This window comes from Temnothorax americanus, unplaced genomic scaffold, assembly GCF_048541705.1.
Source record: "Temnothorax americanus isolate GAGA-0224 unplaced genomic scaffold, ASM4854170v1 Scaffold44, whole genome shotgun sequence".
NCBI classification, from domain to species: Eukaryota; Metazoa; Arthropoda; class Insecta; order Hymenoptera; family Formicidae; genus Temnothorax; species Temnothorax americanus.
This window is the reverse complement of record NW_027509591.1, coordinates 163,333-190,730: the sequence shown is the minus strand read 5'-3', so window position 1 is coordinate 190,730 and position 27,398 is coordinate 163,333. Positions and strand designations below refer to the sequence as shown.

General features: G+C 35.8%; 2 protein-coding genes and 1 pseudogene across 22 annotated transcripts in view; all 3 read left to right on the top strand.

The window, feature by feature from the left end:
- LOC143903155 (uncharacterized) overlaps nt 1-14,175 on the top strand; it is a 368,826-nt gene extending 354,651 nt beyond the window's left edge. For 16 of the 21 annotated variants that reach the window (XM_077416615.1, XM_077416605.1, XM_077416604.1 and 13 more), the window contains 2 exons: nt 10,949-11,026; nt 11,423-14,175. In XM_077416615.1, coding sequence (XP_077272741.1) covers nt 10,949-11,000 — 52 coding nt within the window. In that variant the 3' untranslated portion in view covers nt 11,001-11,026; nt 11,423-14,175. Of the gene's footprint in view, nt 1-1,095; nt 6,393-10,948; nt 11,043-11,422 lie in introns of those variants that run through there. The other 5 variants (XR_013258624.1, XM_077416616.1, XM_077416617.1 and 2 more) reach the window with 3 other exon arrangements.
- On the top strand, nt 12,086-16,474 carry LOC143903164 (uncharacterized; annotated as a pseudogene).
- A 1,681-nt stretch (nt 16,475-18,155) lies between these two features.
- On the top strand, nt 18,156-22,360 carry LOC143903162 (uncharacterized). The gene is made up of 8 exons (XM_077416630.1): nt 18,156-18,390; nt 19,835-20,060; nt 20,160-20,318; nt 20,696-20,848; nt 20,969-21,108; nt 21,194-21,365; nt 21,450-22,118; nt 22,217-22,360. The coding sequence occupies exons 1-6, from the start codon at nt 18,286-18,288 to the stop codon at nt 21,257-21,259; spliced, it is 849 nt and encodes a 282-aa protein (XP_077272756.1). The 5' UTR covers nt 18,156-18,285; the 3' UTR covers nt 21,260-21,365; nt 21,450-22,118; nt 22,217-22,360.
- Nucleotides 22,361-27,398: the final 5,038 nt, after the last annotated feature.

The window sequence follows — 27,398 nt, the reverse complement described above, 5'->3', positions numbered from 1 at the left end:
AACTAAACATTTTAGTTAATTAAGTAAATATTAATTGTTTCAACAAGTTATTTTGTTTTTTTAATCAAGAATTAATTAATTCAACTAATGTTTAGTTAACTAACTAAAATGTTTAGCTAAACGTATCGGACTAAATATTTCTTGGGATTGACACATTTTTTTTCTCAGTGTATGTTCTCTGTAATTGGCGCTGTAATTTAAAAAGAGATATCATTTCTTTTTTGTAATTGTAATAAAATAATAGATCACTTGAAGCGCGACTCATTTTTCATAAGGTAACGTAATTTTGTGATGTGTATCACTTGAGTAATAATTTTTTGGAAATAAAAATACTACTGTTTAGGTTTTTTCGAGATTTTTCAAGATACAAAGATTACGTCTACCACTTGTTACTTAGATTTTTTTGAGGTATTTCATTTAATGGGAAGTCACACATAAAAAACTTTTATTATTCGGAGGAATCTATGAAGATCCCAAAAATATAGTTCACCGATTGTAATTGCGTACACCAGATTTGAATGCTTGAAGAATTATGCAACAGACTATACCGTGATGTATTGTGTTGAGTTCAATTCGACATAAGATTTACAAAAGATTAATACACTCGAGACTTTTAAAATGTTTTTTTTAATTTGTTTGTTTTAAAAATTTACATTTTTATTATTTTTATGTAATTATATTGTACAACTTAAATTTATTATTTACATTACTTTGGTTTTATTATTTATAAAACTATAGCATTCTAGTTTCAGTCTCATTAATTATAACTTAGAGATTATATAATATTGTAATAAAAATAATTTTATCTTGTTTAAAATAAAACGCTATATAGTTAAGATCACACAATATTATATCTTTACTAATTGAGTAATTAATTCTAATATTATAATTAAAATTTTAATTTTTAACGTTGATATACATTTTTTACAAATAAATATCTTTTATATAAATTATTTATTTGCGTCATTTCTATTTATTGTAATAAAATTTAGTAGAAATTCTAACATATATCATGTTTATAAACTACTTTTAAGAATAAAATATGATTATCTCATGAAATTAATTAAATTAGAAATATAATTTTTTTTGTTGCAGACTGCAGAGAGATACTAATTGTGTTTGTGTGTGCGCGTGTAGCCACTCATAGAGCAATCTGAGCTAAAATTTTTTGCAGCGAATCTTCAAGATTCACAAGTTTTTTTCTATTTTTTCCGTTATATTTAGATCTATATCATTTGTTTATTTTTTATTATTAAAAATATAAGAATTATATTTCAAAGATTTTTTTGTTTAAAAAAATCTTATGCAAATAGGTTTGAGAAAAAATTTGTTTAACCTTGGAATATTAAAAGGTTTTTTGGGATGTGTTAAGAAATTCGGTTCGTACACGGAAAAACGATATAATTGCCATAGCCAAATAAATGGTAACATTTGGCGCAGCCATATCTGATGGTTTTCACACCCACATTGATGAGATGTCTTAACTATATTATAATTGCCGCACCACTACCGCGCCATGCGCCAGCGCTGGTATCAATTCTCTATGGTTGTCCCAACCATATATAGATGTATAGTGATCCATCAATGTGGGTGTGACAACTACAGATATGACTGCGCCAAATGTTTCTATTTGCTGGCTGTGGCAACCATATCGTTTTTTCCGTGTACTATTTTTTATTACTATACATTTGCTTTATATTTCATATATATATATATATATATACAAACATTCTAATGTTTAACATTAGAATTTAACTGATCAGACCTTCAAAGCTGACAAGAGTGAAAATCTTGTGTTATCGCAATATTTTTATCTAAAATAATGGAAATTTTATGTCTAAATAGTGAAAACATAAACCATGTAAAATAGTATATTGTACAACTAGTGGGAAAAGTGGTCGATTCTGAACGAGTGTAAAGTTGCTCGCTTTGCTCGTGCGACCATCACACTCATTTGGGCTCGACCACTCTTCTTCCCACGAGTTGTTCATACTATTTTTCCTAACGCGAGCGTGAAATAGGCCGCTTTTCGCGCTTGTTTTGAGTGAGCAAAACGATCCATTTTGCAACAATGACGTAAGCGTTGAGAAATAGAGCCATTTCTTAACTGTGAAGAAATGAAATTGTAAAACAAGCGCGAAAAGCAGCTTGTTTCACGCTCTTGTTAGGAAAAATAGTATGAACAACTTGTGAGAAGAAGAGTGGTCTACATTACCGCATTGTTTCGACTCGTGTGTGGAATTGGCTATTTGTCGCACAGATGGCGCGCGCGTAATGGGCTACTTTCCACGAACGTGTGATATAAACAATATATAGTGCAATTCAACTTAGAAAGGAGAGAAAATATTCACATGTCACACATTTGCAATGCTAATATTAATATAATTATTAACTTATCTTTGCTTTGTAATAGTATTCTAGGGTCAATACAAAAATATTCAATAATTACTTCAAGTACTTATTTATTCGCTGATTTATGCCGCTCATAAGTTACATAAAAAGATTAAATATTTGAAACTAATTTAGGAAGGTCCCCTATTATGAAATAGGCTCCTAATATGCGACAGCGAGGTTTCTGCTAAACTAATAGGCCCTATCTGTTGGTTCCACCATGAACTTATTGCCTTTGGGGTAAAACCTATTTAGTGGAAAATTCATTATTTGATCGTGCGTGTAGTCGTTGCAGAGAAAGAAATTATGAAATTGGATGTTGTCAAGTGCCATGGATATGAGTCTTTAAACCTTGTTTATTATATAATTAATAAATATTTGGCAATAAGTTCTGCATGCAACGATAGAATAAGGTCGTATTAATAGGAAAATACGGGATATGTTGAGTTGCTCAATTGTAGAGATTAGATTTGGTGATCGTGAAACCGCAAGGCGTGGTGCTCGTAACATGAGATACTCAGGGTACTCTTGGGTTGCTGGAGTATGAAAGTTATTGTATAGTAATAAAAAAAGAGAAAATATTATATTAACGTTAAGGGAAGGTTTATACGAATTTATAAGACTGTGCTAACCTTGATTTGAGAGGGGAGGATGGAGGGGGAAGATTAGGTACAATATTGAGTATAAGTGGGTTTACGATTGTTGCAAATATGCTTCTCCATTACATTTGTCTTTCAAAAACTTTATATAAAGTTTTTTAATTGCAATATCATGTATTTTGCACTTTATTAGCGATTTCCCGGGGTCTCTCGTATTAGGAGCACACTTCTGCGATTTTGCCGAAAACTCATTTTTCACATTTTTCTAATTTTCAGCAAAATTAATATTTAAATTAAATTTTACATTTCAAAATGACTTATTACATTTTTCAATTCTGCCCATAGACTTCCGGCAATCACACAAAATAGATATGGGATCTCATAATCGGGTACTTTCCCTATATTCTTACATATAATTACTAAGATACCAAAAAAAAATATTTGTTATTTTTTTGCTTTCAGTATTTAATGTGACAAAAGCAAGAAATTTATTTTCGCGATATCAATCATTGAGATTGCAATGACTCGTTATATCTCACATATTTTTGGTTGGGATATGTGTATTCTCGATAATATTAAGTAGACGAAATTAAAATCCGATAATGGCGTCACGTTGATTGCGTGTAAATATGATGTACAAAAGATAACCGCTGCGATAACCAAAACTCGCTACAGAACAGAAGATGTACATACTATTTAAGATATGTTCGACATTTGCTTAATTGTAGAAGATGTGTAACTTTTATTTTATTTACTTGAATAATCATCAACTTGATGTTGCTCATTCATTAATGCAGGAAGAAAAAAGAGGGAGACAAAGTTAGATTGTTTCTTCTTAGTTCGGTAGAACCGTTCGATTCTAGCTTTGGTACAATGTATACTAAAATAAATTTTAAAAAGATAGAAAATGTTAAACACCAAAGTTAATTGTTGGATGGCTCGATATCGGTACTATTATAATGTTTGATATTGACTACTAATAAGTCCTAATTTTCGCAATTAACTGTAAGTTTCTATCAACGGGACCAAAGGTGACATCTTATTTTTACGTATTGTAGAATGAATTTAGAGTCGTAGAACATTACTGCACTGAATACGAGATAGGTTTTTAATCTTTAAATCTGGTCAATTGAGTTATTATGTATTGAAACAATTGGGAATGATAAATATAGATTTATTTACAACGTTATCTATAAAACGTTGAATGATCTATTTTCCTCCGTAAACATCGTATTAATATAATAGATAATTATATTACGGCTAAGATGTGAACGGACCCACACAGCACACTTTACCTAATAGTGTTTTTCATTGGTAGAAATGATGCGCACTCAGTGCACATTAAAGCCGTTGTACACTGATTTAATCTCTAATATTTAAAGTAAAATGGAAATATTTTGACTGATAAAATTCCTAATACATATATTTTACCAATTATAGTATAATAAAGAATAGTGAGGATTTCGTGACTTAACCGATTGATATTAAACATACACTTTACGTTGATTTGTATACGACTGCTTTAATGTGCACTGAGTGCGCACCAGTTCTGCCAATGAAAAACGCTGTAAGAGATGTCCTATAGACATCATTTTGGGATATTTTATTAACCGCAGGACATCTTAAGATGAGATGATCTCAGCTATTCGGTGAATATCCAGCAGATACACTATTAGTGTTCAGTTATATGATAGCAGACAACATCCAGAGGATGTTTAAAGCTGATCAAGAAATATCACAAGATATTACTTATTCCATACAGCACAGAAAGGTTGCAAGAAACATTGCATAGACACTGTAACATTATTTTCTTTTAAGTCTAAAAGAATAAATCTAATCTCAACTCAAAACATTTCCAAATTTCCAAAATAAACGTTTTGCTAAACGCGACCACATCTATTCAATTTACGTGTAGATTTAATAAAAGAGCGAGGGCTAGTCTTGCGCTGTGCTGCCGGGTTTGAAGACCCGCGGATGTCGCGATTTTACTTCGCCGGGGGTCTGCTTCGCCTCCAACTGAGATTTACTTACGAGTTAGTCTTACCGTCATGCACCACCTAGCGAAATATCTTTGGATATCTTTAGATATCTTATGCAAAACCGGATGGCAGAATATTTAGATATCGTAAGACTATAATAGGATATCTCACAATGTCTTATTGGAATATCCCGGGCACAACCTACTGGGATATCCGTGAGATCGCATGGAAATCTGGATCAATTTGGGATATCCTCAGGATAAAGTGTGCTATGTGGGATATATGTCTGTATACAGATTTTGTTAACATTAAATATCTACGGAATGCTTGTTTTAATTTTTTATAACAATTATATTTTTCCAAGACAGCTAAAATAGATGTTTTGTTTTCTTTTCAACGATCAGATACTTAATTTTACGTTTTGCGTTTTACGTTTCGTCGGTAGGGTACTGTCGTGAGTGTCTAACATAGAGACAGTATGGATTGCTCGTATAGAATAACGTACTTTTATTACAATATCAGGAGATACAGAGCTCGTAACCGCCAGACAGAGTACATCCACGAACCGGCGACTGAAAAATTAACTGAGAACGGACTCTCGCGCTATACTCGTTCTTGATTGGCCGATCGCGCGCATGTGCTCATACATAACACTTAAGAAACTGTAATTTATGTTATTTCTTTTTTTCTTTGAAAATAATGTTTGAATCAGATCTTTGAAGCGAGAACGATCAATGTTATTCTGCAAGTTAAAGGTGCAAGACATAAAAAAAAATTATATATTTTATGAGTTTACTTTCTCGTGATATAATATCTTTATGTCAATGATCACATTTCTGTTGGATAAATAACCAAGCGCTTTCTCTGTTCCGAACTTACAGTGCACTCTCGCTTTAGCGCTTTAGAAATAAGCAAATTTTTTGAATTATTTATGATTGATGTTTTTGCAATTATTGGAAAAGAAAAATTAATTATAACTTTTATTCTCTTCATCTATGTCTATCGTAAGATTAAAATTACTCCAAAAAGGTAATAGAACAATTTGGAAAATGTAGCACAAACATAGTTTTATTTTATGAAATTATTTTATATTTTATAATATATTAAGGGATCATGCCACCATGCAACTTTTTTCGATTTTTTTTAATTTTTTTAAAGTTTGAAGTCTTAAGAACCTTTTGAGTTAAGGCCAATGAGCTAAGAAATGCAATTTTATCACATAAGAAACTTGAATCTTTTTTTCTTTTGCGTTTTTCTCGAAACTACATTTTTCAAGTCGGGCGGTTATACAGCCGAAACTATAAATGGTTCGACTGACTTGAAATTTGGCAAGAATGTCTAAATGGATTTTCTCCGACCTAGCATAGAATTTTTTGGATATGTTGCTCCGTTTTTTAATAACAATTTTTTTTATTTGTTATTTTGAGGCAAAAACGATGTTTGATTTTAGAATCGAGCGCATTTCCACAATTTTTGAAAAAATTGAAAACCGCTATGCTAAGTTTTAGCTATTTTTTTTATTACAAAAAAATTTTTCATTTAATGATTTCAAACTATTCGTGTGGGCGTGAGAATGTCGCCCGCCGGTCCGTGCAGAGGCAGCGGAGTTTCACAAGAATTGCTGTACTGGCCACAATTATTAATAAAATCGAATAAAATTTTTATGAATTATACATAAAATTATGTAGAATAGACCCCTTAAATGTAAATTAATTTTACGCAGTAGTTGCAGAGAAAAAATCTAGAATTTATGCTTGTTTTGGAGATGGTCATGGTGGCATGACCCTTTAAGGGCATCCTATAGTGGTATGCACTAAGTGCACGTTAAACTGCATTTTAACTGCACTTTAACTCCACCCTCACCCACCAGTGTTTGCGGGGGAGGGGCGTAGCCTTCCAATCGTGCGGTGTTCAATTGTGCGGTGTTCAATTGTGCGGTGTCCAATTGTGCGGTGTCCAATCGTTCAGTGTCCAATCGTGCGGTGTCTAATTGTGCGGTGTCCGATTGTTACGTGTCCAATAATACGTGTCTAATCAAGCGGTGTCCAATTGTTACGTGTCCAAACAGAGGTCACCCACTTTTATCCTATATTTTATAACATATATTCTTTAAAGACATCCCACATAGTGGTATGCACGCAGTTTAACGTGCACTTAGTGCATACCACTATAGGATGCCTTTAAAGAATATATGTTATAAAATATAGGATAAAAGTGGGTGTTGGACACGTAACAATTGGACACCGCTCGATTAGACACGTATTATTGGATACGTAACAATCGGACACCGCACGATTAGACACCGCACGATTGGACACCGAACAATTGGAATGGACACCGCATGATTGGACACCGCACAATTGAACACCGCACGATTGGAAGGCTACGCCCCTCCCCCGCAAGCACTGGTGTGTCTAATCGAGCGGTGTCCAATCGTTACGTGTTCGAACGGGATACGCCCGATAAAAATTATATAAAGTTATATAATTTATCATCATCATCATCATCATCAGTTGCGCTATAACCCAATGCGGGTCTCGGCCTCCTTGTTATATAATTTATATATAATATAAAGTTACATAATAGAGTATATATAATCTGTAGTTTCTTTATGTAAAGTAATAAGTAGAAATAACCATACACGCGACGCGAGCGCACACGCACACATGCAATTATGTGTATGTGTATAACGAGTCTCCTTCCTCTCAAAGCCAAGTTCCTGGATTCGATGCCACAAATAATAAATAATGGTTAATTTCACATATCTTATGACATTGAAATTCGTATTCACAGTCAACGAATAATACGTTTTCACTTTGTAAAAGGGCAAATGTAATATGTATATCTGAAAACCATTTGTTTGTTACATGAATAGAACTAATATAAAATTTCAGAAAGTTAATGTTTTTTTTTTTAATTGCATTTATACATTTATTTGTAAATTGTTTATTTTTTTTTTTTTTTTAATATTACAAATGTATGTTATAGTTCATTTTCTTTTGCAAAAAACTTCAAAAATTACAGAAAATTTATCCCGTTTTTAACAAAAAATGGGATAAAATTTTAATAAAATTTAATAAAATTGTTGGTAAAAATGAATAAATTTATACGAAATATCTGATCGTTCTGACTTCGAGTTCACACATGTGTGTGTGTGTGTGTGTATGTATTCATACTGTCGAGTATGATAAAATATGATACATAATAGTATTATGTATCATACTATTATGTATCATACAGTATGTAACAATAAAGATAATAATAGCAACAAATGTTTCATAAAATAAAAACTGTTATGATACGATGGCTGTTATTGTTATAAATTGCTTATCCGTAATAATAGCTTAATCTACATTTTGCGATTTCATAGGATTTAGTCATGGTAAGTGGTACATTGGAGGACAGATATATTGTAAATATTACACACTGTCAATATTGTTCAATATTTTTCCTTTACATACATATGCTACACAGCAGATCTATTTATATGTTATAATTTATATAATCGCATTAAAGTTATAACAAAATAAATTTGTATTATTTACTCAATCCCACTTATTATTAGTTAACTTCATTTTCAACTTTTATAATTTGTTTTTATTTTCATAAGTAGAAATTTCTTTGATAGTTAAAAGGAAGGGTGGAGAGAAAGAGGGAGGAAGTGAGGGAGAGAGGGAAAAGATAGATGGAGGAAGAGAGGAAAGAGAGAGAGAGAGAGAGAGAAAGAGAGAGAAAGAGAGAGATAGGTGTATAATTCCTTTTTATATCACACGTGCGTGGAAAGTGGCTTATTCCGCGCGCGCCATCTATGCGACAAATAGCCAATTTCCCACGCGAGAAATTCCCCACTCGAACCCCCACTGCGTGCGGGAATATTTCATTCCTGCACGGCTCGAGTGAGAAATCTCTCGCGCGTGCGGAATCGGCCATCCGTCGCACAAAAGGCGCGCGCGCAATAGGCCACTTTCCACATACTTTATAATATAAAATAGGGTGTGTAACACGTGCGGGTTGGCTCGTGCGTCTACTTCGCACTCGTATCCAATTATCAACTTCCCGCACTTGTTACACAAATAACTATTTTATTTTTCGAGGCTTTTATGTAGTTGTTTCGCGACAATGTAATCTGTGGCGGTCAGCTACCCGCCACAAGCGCGCGACAAGTAACACGGACTACCACGGAAGGCGCGCGGCGCGGGCGGCAGCATGGGCTCGTGCGGCCGGATAGTTCGGCGCGCGCCCGCTACGCGGCGCATCGCCGCGCAGGCTCTCTTGCTCGTAAGGAAGATTCTACATCGACCTCTATATAAAGGGCAGCTCAGCGGGGCTTCTCCAGCGATTTAGCTCACCAGTCAGGGTGTGCTCATAGGGCCCCTGACACAACCCTCTTTTGGAGACGGAGCGTGCTCTTCAGGGCCTCCGTTTGATACGGAGCGTGCTCATTCCGGGCCTTCGTTTATATTTGCTTTGCAGGGCATTAACTCTCCTCGGTAAGAGTCAACAGACTCCCTGCCGTGGAAAGGTATCCTGGGTCGTTTACGACCCAGCTTACCGGACAACACCGAGACAAAGGCGCTGCCTTCTCCAACATTCCGACTCCGATTCCTATACTTGAGGCCAAGACGAAGTCTGTTCCTAATCTCCAAGGTAAATACTTTCCTCCCGTGAAAGCCACGCGTCATCGACCGGCCAACCCGAGTACCACGCATCCAGTTCCAACCGGAGCACTCTGTGACGCACATACTGGCCTCGTCTTCAAGGACTTCAAGACTCCTCTCCAAGCTCAGCCTCCTCGAATCTAACTGTTCGGGACAACACGCAACACATCGCGTTAACACTACACATTAATCTCCTACACGAATCACACACGTACGTCTACCTATCCGTACACATCCAAGAAGTATTCTACTTGTATATAGAGCATGAATAAATAGAGCAAGATTTTACCTAACTGAACGATTCGTTATTGTGGGAACCGACGCACCTTCGCCTGACATCCTACCCCACCCCCACCAGCACACGAACGACGTGCGAACGTTTGGGGAACGAATTTTCGTTCGGCGTGCGCGTAATCGTCCGCCTTCCGAACCAATCAAACGAAAATCGCTGAGCCGCGAAAATGGGCGATGCTGGGTCGTCTAGCACGCCGTTGGAACGTTGCGAGGTCGTTTGTTATGACTTAAAAATCTTTGGCCGTTGCGAGCCCAGCCAATCATTTTGTCAACTACATATAATGAATAATTAATAAAATTGCTGCTTTCAACAAAAGTAAGCATGCATGACCAAGAATTATGCAGCGGTCTTTTTTGTATTAATACTTAAGCTTCTTGACACAACAAACTCTTGAATAATAAGATGGACGCCAATCAGTGCTGCCCACGGGGTGCTGCCCATCGACATTGTCCCGAGGAGGCGCGGCACGCGGCACCATTGTCTGGCAGCACTGACACCAATTTGACGCGTTTCCGTCTTCCGTCCCTCCCGTTTCTCTTTAAGACCGTGGCACATAGAAAAACTTAAGCAGTAAAACTCAAGCAGTAAGCAAATCAGCCAATCACAATTAAGAACTTAAGGCACGGCCCTAAGCGGTAGCGAATCCATACCGTTGATTTCTTACTGCTTAAGTTTAACTGCATAAGTTTTTCTATGTGCCAAGGCCCTTACTCATCAGTTTCAGTGTCCTCAGTGGTTGTGTGTCACCGAATTTACGGAACTTCGATTGAAACTTTCTTTTTTTCTTCGAAACCATATTGTCAATGTATTACTGTTTGAATAATAAAAAGAAAGATCAGATGTCTTGAATCGCTGGAATTTCATTAAATGTGTGACGGTCGGCGCGTGCTAAATAACCTGCATGCACAAAAATGGATGAGAAAGTTTGGTTTTTATTTCGTATGCACATAATCTTTTCGAATTTTAGAGTGTTTTTTCAGTACTCTTCTTCTGATTGTTTTTAATTTTTATGCGCTTTATTTGCAGGTTATTGCGAAGTTATTGTATAATCAGAGTGAAGGACAGTAAAGGACAGTGAAAGACAGTGAAGGATTCACATAATTTGTAAGAAGGATCTTTAGTAAGAACTATTTTTTTTTTTCAATTATACTGAAAATTTCTTCGGTCGCAACTTTTTCTTTGGTATCTAAAATAGTATCTATATCTAAATATATATTTTGATCATAGCAATAACATTTATTTTAATGCTACAATTTTTAATTTTTTTTTAATTTTTTATTTGGAAGCCTATTCTTTTTTTTCACACATGGATCTAAAATTTTGATGTTTTTTGATATGGAATTAATCAATTAGTATTATTTTATGTGCCTAATTAACCCCTCTGTAGCAATAAGAAAATGTCAAATGTCTGCGTAAAACAGGGTCTAATTAATGACTTGATGATAATACACTGTTCCCAAACTCCACTACATGTAAGAATTTTTGTTATTTTTGTTTCAGCTTGCGTTATTTCTCTGCAGGTAAAAATTTAAATGAGAATTTTAAATTAGATTGCTGCACTATATGGAAGGTATGAATATTATTTCTTTCTAAAAAAAATTATAGCTGTCTGGAATCAAAATCAAATATAATGTAACTCTTCAAATTAAATAATATTACTTAATATGCTCTCATACATTTTAAGAGTAAACTAATTTTCTTCAGATTGAGGTGTTTGATTTGAATCTTTTGCTCCTTTATGATAGGTACTACTGTTTTTGAGATCAATGTTTATATTTTATTTTGTTTTGTTTAATCTGTTTTCTATATTTTAGGACTTTAGGTGATTATCTCATCATACTGTAAACATTATAAAATATACTACAGTTCTATTGTACTTTAAGTTTGTTTAATTGTTTTTTTTTCAGCTTTCTTAGGGTTGGTTTATAATAGCCGTAACCGTTAATTTAAGCCGTAATCTTTAAGAAATTGACCAATCACAGTCGATTATTCTTCTCACATTCGACTGTGATTGGTCAATTTCTTAAAGATTACGGCTTAAATCAACGGTTACGGCTATTATAAATCAACCCTTAGTTTGTATATTTCTTATCTGAAGTTAAACCCGTGATCTACGTATAAAACTAATTCGAATGTGATTAAATTGAGTTTCCTGGTTGCAATATGAGCAATTTACAAAGGGGATTTGTAGGTTTGAAGCAAATTAGACAACGAGCTAAATCTGAAGCTTCAGCAGTATTTGCTGAAATCACTGAGAATGACTTGCAGTTTTTAGATAAAGAAGTAGATTTATCAACTTCTTTTCATTTTCCAGAAGATAACTTAATTTCAGGAAATTCAAATAATGATAAAGAGAACCAACAAAATAACCTTCTAAATATTTCTAACCAATAGGATAATAATTCAAATTGTGACGAGCTAAGCAATGCTGAAAATAATGACGATATAGAAACAGAATATATTATTGAAGAAAACGTGATTCGTGTCAGGCACGACTTGTTCAATAGAAGCAACAGCTCTGAAACTTTCAGTTCTAGCCCAAGTGAGGCGGCGAGTGATGCAGAGGTTCAGGCCGATACTATGTCTCATAAATTGCGCTTATGGAACGTGCAGTACAATATAACATTAGATGTAGAGCATTGCTGAAAGTCCTTAAACCTTCACATCCCGAATTGCCTTTACATCCAAGAACACTTAATCGTACTCCCAAGGAGACACTAGTTCAAAATCTAAGAAATGGTTCATATGTCCATGTTAGTTTGATAGATGGGTTACAGAAACGTATAAAGAAAAGTGGCGTAAAATTGGTGGCAATATTCGTATAGGAATAGACACAAATATCGATGGAATAAATATGACAAAGAGTACAATTATAAATGTTTGGCCAATATTATGTCGTTCTTTGGACTTAAAGGATAACAGGCCATTTGTGGTAGGATTTTTTGTTGGCACTGGCAAACCTTGCAACCGCATGCGCTGTGTCTACTATTTGTTGGTAATGGCGACGGAGGCGCCGCATGGATCGACGCCAGACGAGAGGGACGAACTGGACGAGGAATTCTGGAGCATGTCGGCGGGAGAAGAAACTCCAAAGAACGGGGAAGATGCCCCAGCCAAGGCCAGCCCTCCCATAGCGCTCCAAGGACGGATCACGATAAGGAGCCCAAGCCCCACGATTTTAAGTATTGTTCCCCCATTTAATAACGAGTAAAAGATGGTTATTTGCTTCGATCTGTCCGGCGCACGTAGAATTAAGATTCGCGACAGCGGTCATGGTGTGATGAGCGAAAGAGCGGCGCGAAACGCTCATTGGATCGCGAGATAGCGCGTCAGGGTCAATAGGTGGTAGAAATACGCATGTCGAAAGATGGTTAGCGACGTGGCCCAAATCGCGAGAGCGAGAAATAGATGATCGGCCGAAGAACGACGCGATCCGACCACCAGGAGGCTAGTTAGGAAACCAAACAGTTGCCGTCAAGCTCGGACCACCCGAACGCGAGATACGGCGACATGTCGCCAAAACTCGAAAACCGGACGTCGTCTACGAGGACTAAGCCCGGAATCGAGTAAGTAGGGACCTCAATAGCGAGGTCACCTAAAGTGAGGTAGGAGAAGGCGTGCGCACGGGTCGACGTCGTCGTAGGGTCAAAATTACGGAAAGTGGAAAACCACTATCCAGGGATCGATTCAGGGCATCGTATATATGGTACTGCCAGTGGAAATTTCCACCGCGCACACATAGTACTGCCAGAAGTTGTCAACAGCTATTGTAACTGCGTAGCGGCGAACATCTGGCGCACACCTGTGAATCCGAAAGTCGTAAACACCCATTGTTAACGCGGAGAACGGAAAATTACCGCGAGGAGAAAGCGACCAAGAACCCCATGGTGGGGGCAACTCACCGTAGGTAGGGAGCCCGAGAGAGGAAGATTCCTCGCAGCAGTCTGTCGGGAACGCTCGTAGGTATAACTTCTGTCTCGCGCGTATATCTCGGAGTATCGTTCGAATAATCGCGATTACGTACCGGATTACGAATTTAACGTACCACAGCGCTCATAACAATCGGCAACGCCCGCGAAACGCGTTACTCGTCGCCGATACGAAAGGCGAAAGGTTTGGACGTACCGTAAACGAACACTTCGCACTTTGCGAGACGTGCGACCGCCATCTTGTGCGGGAACAACAAATTGTGAACAACCATCTGTGTGAATTGACAACAATAAATAAAGAGAAGAATCATTTGTAATATTAAATACGTTGTTAACGATTTTTTACCTGAAACTTACCTGATCAAGCGGAGTGTCGCACCATCTTGCGAAGGAGTCCATCCGGATCATGAATTATCATCGGGTCTGTTTCGGAGGAGGTCATAGACGAGGACCCCGTGGCGGAAACTAAAAAGGAGCAGCATTAATTAGAGTTCTAGCGACAGTTCTCTCAGTGACGCGGTATCTTCTATACGCGGTGACCTTGGACAGCGGTGGCAGCGGTGATCCATGACATCGGCGATGGGGATGAGGACCGTGTAGAAAAAACCTGAAAATAAAAGAGAATTAGTTAATTGATTGAACTTTTAATGTTGGGACTTAGCCGATCAAGCGGGTGTCGCGCCATCTTGGCTCCACGTTGACACAGCCTGATGAGTGATAGCGGATATCCGAAGGGAGCCGACGCAGATGAAGACCCCGTGGCGGGAATCTAAAATTTAGCGAGGATTAGGGAATTATCGAGCGCGTACTTATCTGATCAAACGGGTGACGCCCAATCTCCGAACCTGGACGACATCGGGAGGCGATTGATATCAAGTCCCGGATAACAGGCGATGGTGAAGAGGACCCCGTGGCGGGAGTCTGAAAATTGAATTGTTTAAATAAATTGAGGAACCATAGAGTCATTCACCTCAAGGATACTTACCTTCTCGGTAGAAATAGGACAAACCGAGTGGCGACCGATGACTTTTAGGAAATCCTAGCGTCCCCGTAACCGGTTTACCTAGTGTTTGGTTACAACTTAACCCTCTTGAGGACTATTTGGATGCATTTATAATAGAGTATTTGCAGTTATTACATGATGGCTTGACTGTTGATGAGAATAAATATAAGATTTATATTAGATGCTTTATATGTGATGCACCTGCTACGCAATATCTGAAACGTATTGTGGGACATGCATCTTATAACGCTTGTGAAAGGTGTAGGCAATCAGGGGATTACATTTTTAACAGAATGTGCTATGCTACCAAAATAATTGGGCTCAGATCCGACGAGAATTTTATTTATCAATCCGATCCAGACCGTCATGTTGGGGTTTCACCTCTTTTAAGATTAAATTTAAAAATAGTTTTTCAGTTTGTTCTTGATCCATTTCATTTAGTTTTTGAAGGTGTAGTAAAAAGGTACTTGCAATTTATTTTAAAGGGCACGAAATCAGGAATCCGATTGAAAGGTGAAAGCATTCTTGAGCTCTTTCGGAGATTGGTAGAGTTGCGTAAACACATTCCACAGGAATTTGGTCGCAAACCAGTTGGACTGGAGCAATTAGGAAAATGGAAGGGAACCCAGTTGAGGTTCTTTCTGCTCTATGGAGGGTGTGTAGTACTGAAAGATGTTGTGGCTGAAACCCTCTACAAATTATTTCTAATGCTCCAAATAGCAATTACGATATTTTCTGTACAGAAATTTATCGACGATGAAAATTTTTTTTATTTGCTAGAGATCTTATAACTCAATTTGTCATCTTATTCTCTAATAAAGGGGTATTTGAAGAAAAATTTTGTGTTTACAAGTTCATGGGTTGTTGCATCTCCATGAGAATGTAAAAAGGTATGCATGGAGACATTTCAAATATAAGTGCGTTTCCGTTTGAAAGCTATTTGGGAATATTCTAAGATCTCCAACCAAGCCAACCCAACAACTATTGCGTAGACTAGCTGAGAAAGATTTTTTAAATGATTTTTCTGAGAGGGCAGCTGATTTCCAGTTTCATTTGACTGTTGACACCTAAGAATGTTGTGCATGGCACCAATAATTATAAAACATTGACATCATCTCTGTTTACTTTAAGTTCAATTTACAGGCAAGATAGCTATTTCCAATATAAAGGAAGTGTTGCCTCTGTGTGCTCTATCCAGAAGTTGGAAAGTGGTGATGTTGTGATAGTTGCCAATATTTGTGATACAAACAGAAACTTTTTTGACTATCTATGTAAGTCTAGTTACTTCGGAATTTATAATCTGGGTGATATGAAGTGGACTCAAAGAAATGTTGTCATCCCAGTTGATGCAGTAACAACCAAGTATGTTGTTCTGCTTTACAAATATAAATCCATGGCACTACAGCTCGGGAGAGCCTTGACCTGCATTACTATAGTAATGTGTTCATGACAGATTTGTTTCATTAGGTGGGTTGTCAGCTCTACGATAACTAGAAGTCACCATGCTCATCGAGCGGGTTGGTGACTTTTTCCTGAGGTATTTAACCCTTTGGACCAACGGTTTAACGTCTCTTCCGACAGACAGAGCTTAGTTTTCTCCGCATCTTGCACGGAGGGGCGCGGTTTTTCGGAAAAAACTTTATCCATGATACATGGCTCTAGTGGACTCGAACCTGGTTCCTCAGATTACGAGTCTGACGCTCTACCACTAGACCATACCGCCGCCCCTGTTCTGCCTTACAAGAATGACAATATTGCCATCCCTTTACTGCATTTATTTTAAACAAACTCACAGATTATGTTATATATCTATTTTTTTTCTATCAGTTTATGTCTATCTCTATCTCTCTATCTATGAAACAAGTATTGCTATTTTGGCTCGGTTCAAACTGATAGATTTCTACAGAAAATAGAATGAGCTAAGAAAAAACATTATTCAAATAGTGATGGACATGATTAGAAATGACATTCAAATTTTTTAGTTGTATCTTTTTTCAGAATACTTGGTCTTAATAACAATTCTTTTAACTGATTCTGTATCTTGTATGCGCTGTCTAAAAAATCCAATGATTTGTTGAGCAATCGTATCTTCCCATTAGAATACTTTATTTTATGAAATTCGGCACGCAGAAGAATGACACCTTGTCATGTGATTAACTTTGTTTGTTGTAACAGACAAAATCATTGGCTTTGCAGACCAGAAGAACTGTACTACTTGCGCTAATTAAAATCTTTTCTTTTTATTACTTTACTTGTGCTATCTGTGGTTGTACGGTTCTAACTTCTATCTCAGTTTTACATTTTGAAGGTGATTGAAATGCTTGAGATTATTGTCATTGGTACGAAGATCAAGGTCAAGGTATCTCATATTAAAATTATTTTTCAACGAGATAATATTAGGTCACCACTGCATCAATTAATATTTTTGTTGATTTTGTTTTGTATAATTTTTTCTGCTCTTTTTGGCGTGCTATTTTATTTTTAATTAAGCCATGCACACACTTAATATTTTTATTAATAATGTTAATCATGAAGTTTGCTTGCTATTTCTTATTTATAAAACTGGCATGCAAATGTTGAGAAAAATATTTGATACTGTTGGTTACTTTAGTGAGTTGATGTGTGCTCCTCCTTGAGGTGATGATTCCCTCCTAATGTTTATATTTTTCTAGAAAAGAAGTATGCAATTGCGGACCTTAAGGTTACTCTTGGTGACGATAAACATTTGAATGTGTGCGTAATAGCGCACAATTGGATGAGTGAAGACGGAGAAAATTGCCTTTATCCTACTTATTCAGCTCCTAAAAAACAAGGCATTGCGGCCAAGAAATGCATAGAGTCCACTGCAAAATTCAACACCTATCCGGCTACTATTCGTGCTTGGTTTGGTAAGATAAATTCTCTCATTATTCCTTTTTTGCTTGTGTTAAAATTAAAAATGACAAGATAACCCGTGAAAAAAAAAAGATTATATATAATTATATATAAATATATATGATTATATATGAACATATATAATGATATTATATAATCATATATAATTATATATAATTATAGGATCCATATATAATTTCATATATGAGCATATATGATCTATTGTTTATATCTAGTTATATTTGGAATTATATATGTCCATATATAATCATATATATTTATATATAATTATACATAATCTCTTTTTCCCGGGAATGTACTTTTCTCGCTCATTTTTGTAAGTCCTGTTTCATGCTTTGATCATTTACTTTCAATTTTGATCACTGTATGTATCGACACCTTAATTTTATTCTTATTTCTAGTGACATATGAGGAAGCAAGGAGGAAGCTGGAACGGGTTGTTGAGAAAACTGACCTAGAATTTGATGCAGATAGAGACAAAGCAAATCAAGGTTTTCGCAAGAGAAAACATTTAGCAGATTTGCCATGGTCCAAAGATGAAAGTGATGAAAATCCGACAAAAGTGGGGAAGTCTCAACCTGCTTCACAGAAGGACATTATTCTTCCAACATTTACTTTCTCGTCTGGAGCTAGAGAAACAGGTAAATATCTTTACCTTATTTATTTATAATTTAAGATTTCTATCCTGAGGGAAACTTTGAAAGATTTTAAATTATAAATCTTTTCTTTGTTTTTTGAAACATAATGAAAAAATTTCCATTTGTTATGTGTTGACAATCTGGTTGGTGTTGTGCGAATGAGATTAAGAATGTCAGGAATGATGAAGAAGCGTAAAGAGCAAAAAAAGTTTAACACAAAGAATTTAGGAACAGCATAAACATAGATCACAAGAATGAATGGTGCGTAGATCAAAGATGTTTAATATGAAAGACGTAGAAAAATCAGGAACGTAGAACGCAGGATGAATGGCGCGCAGATCAATGATGTTTATCGCGCAGGACGCAGAAAAATCAGAATCGTAGATCGCAAGGATGAATGGCGCACAGAAAAATCAGGATCGTAGATCGTAAGGATGAATGGCGCGCAGGAAAATCAGGACTGAGTTAAATCTGTAAATAACAAATCCAAATAATTTAAAAGTCTCAAAAAAGGGGTATCAATTCGTCATTCGGCGTATTCGGTGTATCAACGTAATTCAGCATTATGATAAACTCAAAGCGGTGTATCAAAAACGTCATTCGAAATCTCTTTACAGTTTCGAACTATTCGTCATCAGCGGTGTATCAAAAAACATTCATTCGAAATCTCCTTACAGTCTCGAACTGTTCGTCATCACGTAAGAGGTCTGAATCTTACATCGCAGTCTCGAACTGCTCGATCACCTTTAAAGGTGTACGCAAGAACATTCGTTGTCCTTCACCATAATATAAAGCTGATCGCAAAAAGCTACGCGGTAATCACGCAACATCGTGTTGCCCGTCATGACCTCGAACGTATGAATCCGCGGTTAACTCAATCGTAGTAAAGCTTACTCTTACCTTTAAACTTCTATATACCTTCTTACGTATAAAGACGACGAATTCGAATAATCCGCTATGACTCCATCATTCGAGCAATCCGCTATGACTCCATCGAATCTCCTTTCGAAACTCCCTTCGAAATGTCTCCGTCGAATCTCCTTTCTCCGTCGAATATCCTTTCTGTACGTCTCCGTCGAATCTCGCACTCCACTCTTTCGAACTCGCACTCTTTCGAACTCGCACTCTTTCGACTTTATCCCTTTTATCTTTCGTTACGATATTTTCCTTTTCAAAATAGTTCGCGATATCGGAGAGAGAAGTAAGCAGATAGACAAGAAAAAAAAAAAACAACAACAACACGAGAAATTCATCGTTGCTAAAATCGATTCTCTGAAGCCGCGTTCGTTGATCGTCACGCTTTCCTCGATCGCGCTCGCGACGTCCAATCCGACGTTAAAGCGGCGTTAATTTCGAAACACCATTGCTGTTTGACTTACAATTAATTTTACTTGGAGACTGCACTAAAAGAATTACTATTATTATTACATTATTTTTGTTCTGATAGAGGATTCCAGGAAAACCAGTGATGGTTCAACACCCTATCTGGCTGCCACAGTTAGTAAAGGGTAAAGGCTATAATCTACCTTCAACTGAATCACAAAGCACCAATGCCCAGACCAAAGATAAGGGCTTGGATTTTGGCTCCATCACAAGTGACATTACTAAGTCCCAGATGAGCTCTACAATCTCATTAACACCTTCTCCTCGTGGGGCATTAAAGACAATGATTGGTATGTCCAAAAATGTATTTTTAGTTGTGTCTTGAAACTCTCAAATATAGATATTATTTGAGAATTTAAATAATTATTTTTCTTCTTTTTTTCATCTAGCCTTACCTAAAAAACTATCATTTAATGTTAGCCAACCGGACTCCAGTAATTGCAAGAAGCAATTAAATCGGGGCAGCAAAACGTCTGTCAATGTTTCCAAGACCAATATCAACACTAAAAAAAAACAATTCAGCCAGGGCAAGGACAGAAGTGATAAAGGTAATGGAAATTATGATTATTTTTTGCAATAGTACCTAGTAAAAATAGTCAAAATGATGTCAATATGACATCAAAACCTAAATTTTTGTAATTTTTACTTTTGAAATTTTCACTAAATTTTGAAATACACAATCGACCCTCTGGAATACAAGTAAAATTTGGTATTATTTATGCAGTCACATTGCCATCATTTTGATCACTCATTTTGACATTATCCTCCTCATCAATTTGATGTCACTTTAATATCATTTTAACTAGGTTGTTTTCACTGGGTACTTTTTGATTCCGATGTTAGTAAACACAAAAATAAGAGTGTCTAACAATGTTGTTTTTTCTTTTATGTTATTATCAATTATTTTTTATTAATTATTTTACAGCAACAACTGATAAATCTCAACGACCTATTCTCGAAATTGTTGACATCAATAAAGAAGTAGAAAACAGTAATTCACTTGCTTCGAGTTTGTTGGAAAGTGGCAAAAACCTCTCAAATTCTATTTTAAATGCCCTTTTAACAAATGAAAAAAATGGTAAGTTAATGATTGTATTTTCCCAGTTGAATGAACCAGCCGTTAGCAACAATACAGAAACCACAAAATGTCGTGATAGTTTTGGATACATTTCTTTTGATAATATGCCTTGTTTCCAAGAAATGACATTCACAATGATTTTGAGGAGATGGACCCTCAAGCAACAAGCTCCTTACGAGGACATGACCCTGCCTCTGACACTTTTTGCGAGGATGACGCTAAAGATTCAGATAATTCTTATGAACCACATTCAAATAATGGTGAGATACTGTTTTGTTAATAACTATTTGGCATTTTATAAACAAATGTTCTTCTGTAAACTCATCGATTTATTTCTAATTGCAGATTCAATTAGCCGCAAAAGTCCTGATGATTGTGTTGATGAGATGCGAATCAGCCAATCGCCAATGACTGGATTCGAATTTAAGTGGGAAGGAGATTGAGGCAATAAATGAAACCACTAACAAAACGGCTGTTAGCAACTCTGCTAACCAGATTGATAAATTTTTAACTATTCGTAAATAACATTTTCTTCTTTTCAAATATGCAATTCTTTCAAGTATTAAACATCATTTTTTAAATTTATTTTGTTACTTTGCAGAGGTCATGAAACTGCAGTATGAGAAACTCAGTAGACTTGAAAAGTCACACGAAAAGCTCCAAACGACTATTGAAGAAATACGCCAACTTTTATTGAATAAAACAGAAGTGCTCCCCCCTTACCATCCAAAGGGCCTCCCAAGCCTCCCCTTCCCAACATTCGAGGATGCTAAAACTGCTGAAGATCTCACAAATGGAAACTCTTCCATAAAGGATTATATTGTAAATTAAAAGATATGAATTACATATTTAACTTAAAATTGTATATTTTGTAACTTAAAGCTTTTCTCATTATTTTGTTATCTTAGGTAAAAAAATTAATGTTTGCAAGCTCTGGGAAGTGTGAGAAGGATTGCTCAAAGAAAATAAGTCGTTTTATTTTCGAACCGATCCGCAAATTTGTTATGCGGATCGGTGTAATCTAAAGCACTTGATAAGGACCGGAATTCGGTCGAAACGTTGTGCAATTTGGTTTCAATTGGCCAGTTGGGTCGAAAATAAAACGACTTATTTTGAATTATTCGCTGGCGACGGAAATTGTTTTGTTTATTGCTCAAAGAAAGTTATGGCTCTTCTTATGACAAATCACACAAGAACATTTTTTAACTGGAAAGGCGGAATAGGAAAGCAGCCATTTTTGGGAGCTGGCATTTAAAAAAAATAGTGATCAGTAAGTAAAATTGTGAAATTTATGTTCTTTTACATTACTTTCTTTCCTGACAATTTTTGTTGGAATTTTGACATTTCATAAATTTTGTGTTATTTTAGCGGCAATTAAAAAATTGAGAGGAGACAAACTAGACACAAGAAAGGCAGAAGATGTGATAAAGGAATGGTTGAAAAAAAGATGTTTTAGAAAAAAATTGTGTGAAATAAATTTTGTGAAATAAATAGCTTTTCTTTAAAATACTAGCTTTTCTTTTTCTTTCTAATGTTTCGTGAACGCACGTTATTTGCACGTTCTCTTAACGTTTCTTAGCACGTTCTCTGAACGTTAACGTTCTATCCAAACGTCAGACGAACGTTTTTGTGGTGGCACTTCCGAACTGTTTCCGAACGGGTCAGGTTCGAACGTTACCTAAACGTTTTACCGGCGTGCGCGTACATAATCCAAAATCTTATACTTTAAGTCAACGTCAAAACATCCGACTATTTATGATTACAGGCTGAAAACTTTTGGATACTTCTATCTTTACAAAAGAAAAAAAATACGCTAAGTATACATAACAAACCAAAGTATATATGTAGATTTTGGAAAAAATAAATGTTTTAAAAATTAACTTTGTTCAAAAATAGACATGAGATCAATACAATTAACCAAGTACATAATATTATACTATCGATATTATAGATAGATAGAATTTATTGTTTCCCTTGAGGATATAATCTTTACATACAAACACAATACTTAACACTAACTTAACCTATAACTTAACCTACGCCTTAACGGAGTTCGGCTTGAGCCACTGTGGGAGATGGACGTGCGCCTCGTTGCTCTACCCGTGAAACACTCATTGATATAATTATGGTATGATATACGTACGTATCAATGGTTTAGAATTGGTATAGGATATAAGTAATAGACGATTATTATACCGTATAGCAGTATTCGTTAAGAAATTGTAATAAATATACATTTTTTAAACGTTTCTAATAAATTCTTATTGTTTCTAATAAACCTAATTAATACTTACTGGTATAAAGTATAAAGTAAAGTACATTCGTAAATTGCCAATATAATAATTAAACAAATAAATATGTTAATAATTTTTGATACTTATATATAAGCATCTCATACTTAAAATAATTTAAATTAAATTAAATTATTAAATTTATTGCGAAAAATATTACCTCAGCCAGGGTAAGAACAAAAATGTTCTTCTTTATCACCCAGACAATCTTTTCTTAAATATTTGAAATATATTTTTGAAATATTAATTTAAATCTCCTGTTTTTCTGTTTTATAATCTCGTTCCAAAATATTTAAAAATATTTTTAATTTATTTAATTTATTTAATTTATTTTATATATATATATATATATATATATATATATATATATAAAATAAATATTTTTAAAAGATTCTTAAGGTATTTTCTGAAAAATGTTAACATAAAAAGTTTTTTAATTTTTTTATAATATTCCTAAAACCATTTTAAAATATTTCTTACAATATTTTTATAGAAATATTCAGAAATATTTTTTGAAAATATTTTATGCGGTATGGGCAGGTTCAAACCCTACTGGCTGAGGTAATATTTTTCGCAATAAATTTAATAATTTAATTTAATTTAAATTATTTTAAACTCATAAATATGAGATACTTATATATAGAACAGGAAGGGAAAGTACGTGGTGGCTGTAGGGAAGGTGAGTCGTGAGAAGAAGCGGACAGTGGAAAGTAAGCGGTGAGGATTGGTAAATGTTCCGAAAGGTCTAAAGGTAAAGGTAGAGGTAAGTAGTGATGTAAATAAGAGTTCTAGGCCGGGGATCTTAGGGGTGGTGAGGGGCGGGGGGGAGAAGAACTCGAGGCCGAAGGGTCTGCCGGGGGGGACTCTAGCGCCGCCGTCATCCGAGAGGGGGGGGGTGATCTGCGTTTCTGCCATATGGTTGGCGGGGGGGAAAGGGGGAAGGGCTTCGAGATCAAGGAGGTCCTAGGGGGGAGAGGGGGGAATCAGGCGAGCGCGTCAGGACATGTTCGATAAACAAATGCCGCCTTGCGTCGATGTTCGTCCGATATTATTTATAAACAGATGTCATTTCACACTTCAAATGCGAGCGAGCGCCTATGGCAGGCGGCTATAATTTATGACCTGCGACTAGCGTGACACCGCGGTCCTTTTCACTTTTCTTCGTAAGTAGAGCCGCTCATCGGTGTCTCGCGGCGCCATTCGGATTTGCAACACAACAATGATTTTATACAAAATACTTAGAGTTTTGAACACAGATAAGTTAAAAAGAAGCAACACATGTAAGCATAAACTGCAGTTTTTTTGATATGCAATACAGACAACCTTCGGACACCATGTCTTTGCCACGTAGCACTATCAATCACAAACAGTGCAAATTGAACAGAGATTACACGGCATTATTTGATGTAAGTGGGCCTACCACACGACGCACAGAATAAACAATCGATCAGTATATAGGCGCGGGTGTCATGTTTTCGCTCAGCGTACAACATTGAGAATAATCCTCGTAATCTCACAGTACACGATGCACAAAATTTTACATTACCAGAAGTATAATAAAAGGCAACACATCTTTTTCAATTAATCTAAGGCATTCACTTCAGCCTGGTTTAATACTCGGAAAATTACTTTTGAAACATCCTCAAACCTTTCACTGTCGTAACACGAATTGTTTGACAAAATTGCATCATCATCAATTTCTTGTTCATGTTCTTGTTTATGTTCCTCTTCATTTACTTCCATTTCTCCAGGCACTTCCATTTCTTCAAGCCCTTTAATTTCCATCTTGATAAAAAGGGAACGTTTCTCTTACGAGAATGAACCAATTTATTTGGAGATCGAGAAAATCTTGATGCAATCGGAGATCGGCAATTCCGATTTTGCGACGGAATAGATATCGCACTACGTCGACTCTCCTCTTATACAATCTGCTACAGTTTCTCATCTGCGGTTCGCTGATTTTCACAATCTTAAATTTAAAATTACGTATCGGTTTGCAAAGTTTTGCGTACTCTATCATATCGGTGGGCTTTGATATACAGCTCTTAAGATGGTGAACCAATTGTTGTATAAACCGCACGATCAAGCACACTAATTGACTCGAGTGGCACCCGTTTGACCACGTTAATATTGACCACGGTCCCGATTGACCACGTTGAAATTGACCACGTTGCGATTGACCACGTTGATATTGACCACGTTGCGATTGACCACGGTCCCGATTGACCATGGTCCCGATTGATCACCGTCCCGATTGACCACGGTCTCGATTGATCACGATTCCTATTGACCACCGTCCCGATTGACCACGGTCTTAATTGACCACGGTCTCGATTGACCACGGTCCCGATTGATTACCGTCCCGATTGACCACGGTCCCATTTTACCACGGTCCCGATTAACCACGGTCCATTGACCACCGTCCCAATTGACCATTGTCCCGATTGACCACGATCACTATTGACCACGTTGAAATTGGCCACGTTGCGTTTGACCACGTTAATATTGATCACGTTGCGATTGACCACCGCCCCGATTGACCACCGTCCCGATCGACTACCGTCCCGATTGACCACCGTCCCGATCGACCACGGTCCCGATTGACCACGGTCCCGATTGACCACCGTCCCGATTGACCACGGTCTCGTTTGACTACATTAAAATTGACAATATTGAATGCGATTTTGTTATCGCTGCATTTAATAGTATTTGTTATTTTTTCCCGAGAAATAAATTGATATAGTCGATACTGCATTATGTCACATTTTTCATCATTTTTTTTGTTTATATACAGCTTTTATATTTTACATATTGCAGTAATTTACGTTAGTATAAGAGGTTAGGAAAAATGTCATATCATGATATGAGCAATGTGCAATGCAGTGGTACGGAATTATATCCGACATTGTCATCTTATGATGAATTTATTAGAATTATAATTTGTTAATAAATTTCTTAAACTAAATATACAGTAGTAAATAAAAATGCTGGAACAACAATGTTATTAACTTAATCATTAACAGAATAAATTGTAAACCATATTGTTCGAGCTGGTTATAGCGTTATCCCCGCTAAAGAAGTTCAATTTTTGTATAAAAAGTACTTTTTAGTTCCTATCTTTAAGCGAAAAGTTCTATTTTTTTCTGAAAAAAAAGAGAAAGATGTATCTACGTTTTTTATATTAATTTTATTATTTGAGGCAATTGCGTTACAATTTATATTATGATAGTATAAGCGCTTTCTATTTACATTTAAGTGAGCTGAGCCACTCAGTTACGTGAATACTTTAGGCTGAGAATAATCATAAGACGTCAATTTTTTAGTGAGTAAAAGAAATTTACCTGATTATTTTGGTGACAAAGCTATCGCATAACAATACAAGTTTCTAATCTCACTTTTAATAGTACAGTAGAAAGGACATGGTCTCGATTGTGAATAAAAATTCATTGAATCTCACTCTCCATCAGCATTAAAAGGAACGTGCATTCAATTGACGTCACAAGTGAGAATTAACTGAGTTTTGATGTAAATAGGAAGCTATTTATGTGTCTTAAGTAAAATTGCACAATATATAAGACCCGGATTTATGATTTATTTGTGGTTATCGAATACATATCAGATATTAAGGTAAATATTAAGATAGATATTAAGAGAGAGAGATAGTGGAAAATGTAATCTGCTTTACTTGACATGCAGAAGTCTCCCGCCTGACTTTATCGCTAAGTTTATATTTATGAGTGCAAGCAATATGGCTTAATAATACAAAAAGATATCAAATCTTTTTAAATACGTTTTTTATACTTCACACATTAAAAAATATATTTTTAGGCAGTGTTGCACTTACAAAAATTATCGCATTTCAATTTTGTAATTGCTTCATGTTACATAACATTACGTACATCCAATTTTATTGCCTCAAAAATTACAAAATACGTTTTTAGATAACTTAAAAATACTGAGAATACTAACGAAGGAATTAAACAGAACTAAACAGAATTAAACAAAACTACTGTTTCCGTCGAATAAACTTAAATCGGTCGCTTACTTATTTTCATTTGGCAGTACGCATAAAAAAATCTATTTTATTATTGATATTGATACACATTGTTATTTTTTATAGTTATAGATTTTAATATCACGCTCAAATGCGCAGCCATATTGGATATACATTAAAGTTACACGTTACGCGAAAAATATCAGTCCATGTGACCACACCCTTAAGCTGGTTTCACATGGGGCGTAACTTGCGTCAGCCAATC

Bases quoted from the DNA above. Each gene is read 5' to 3' on its own strand.
- LOC143903162 (XM_077416630.1), top strand. From the start codon at position 18,286: ATGAAAGTGATGAAAATCCGACAAAAGTGGGGAAGTCTCAACCTGCTT. The intron at 20,061-20,159 runs GTATGTCCAAAA...TTTTTCATCTAG, and splicing joins GGCATTAAAGACAATGATTG to CCTTACCTAAAAAACTATCA. The intron at 21,109-21,193 runs GTGAGATACTGT...TTCTAATTGCAG, and splicing joins TGAACCACATTCAAATAATG to ATTCAATTAGCCGCAAAAGT.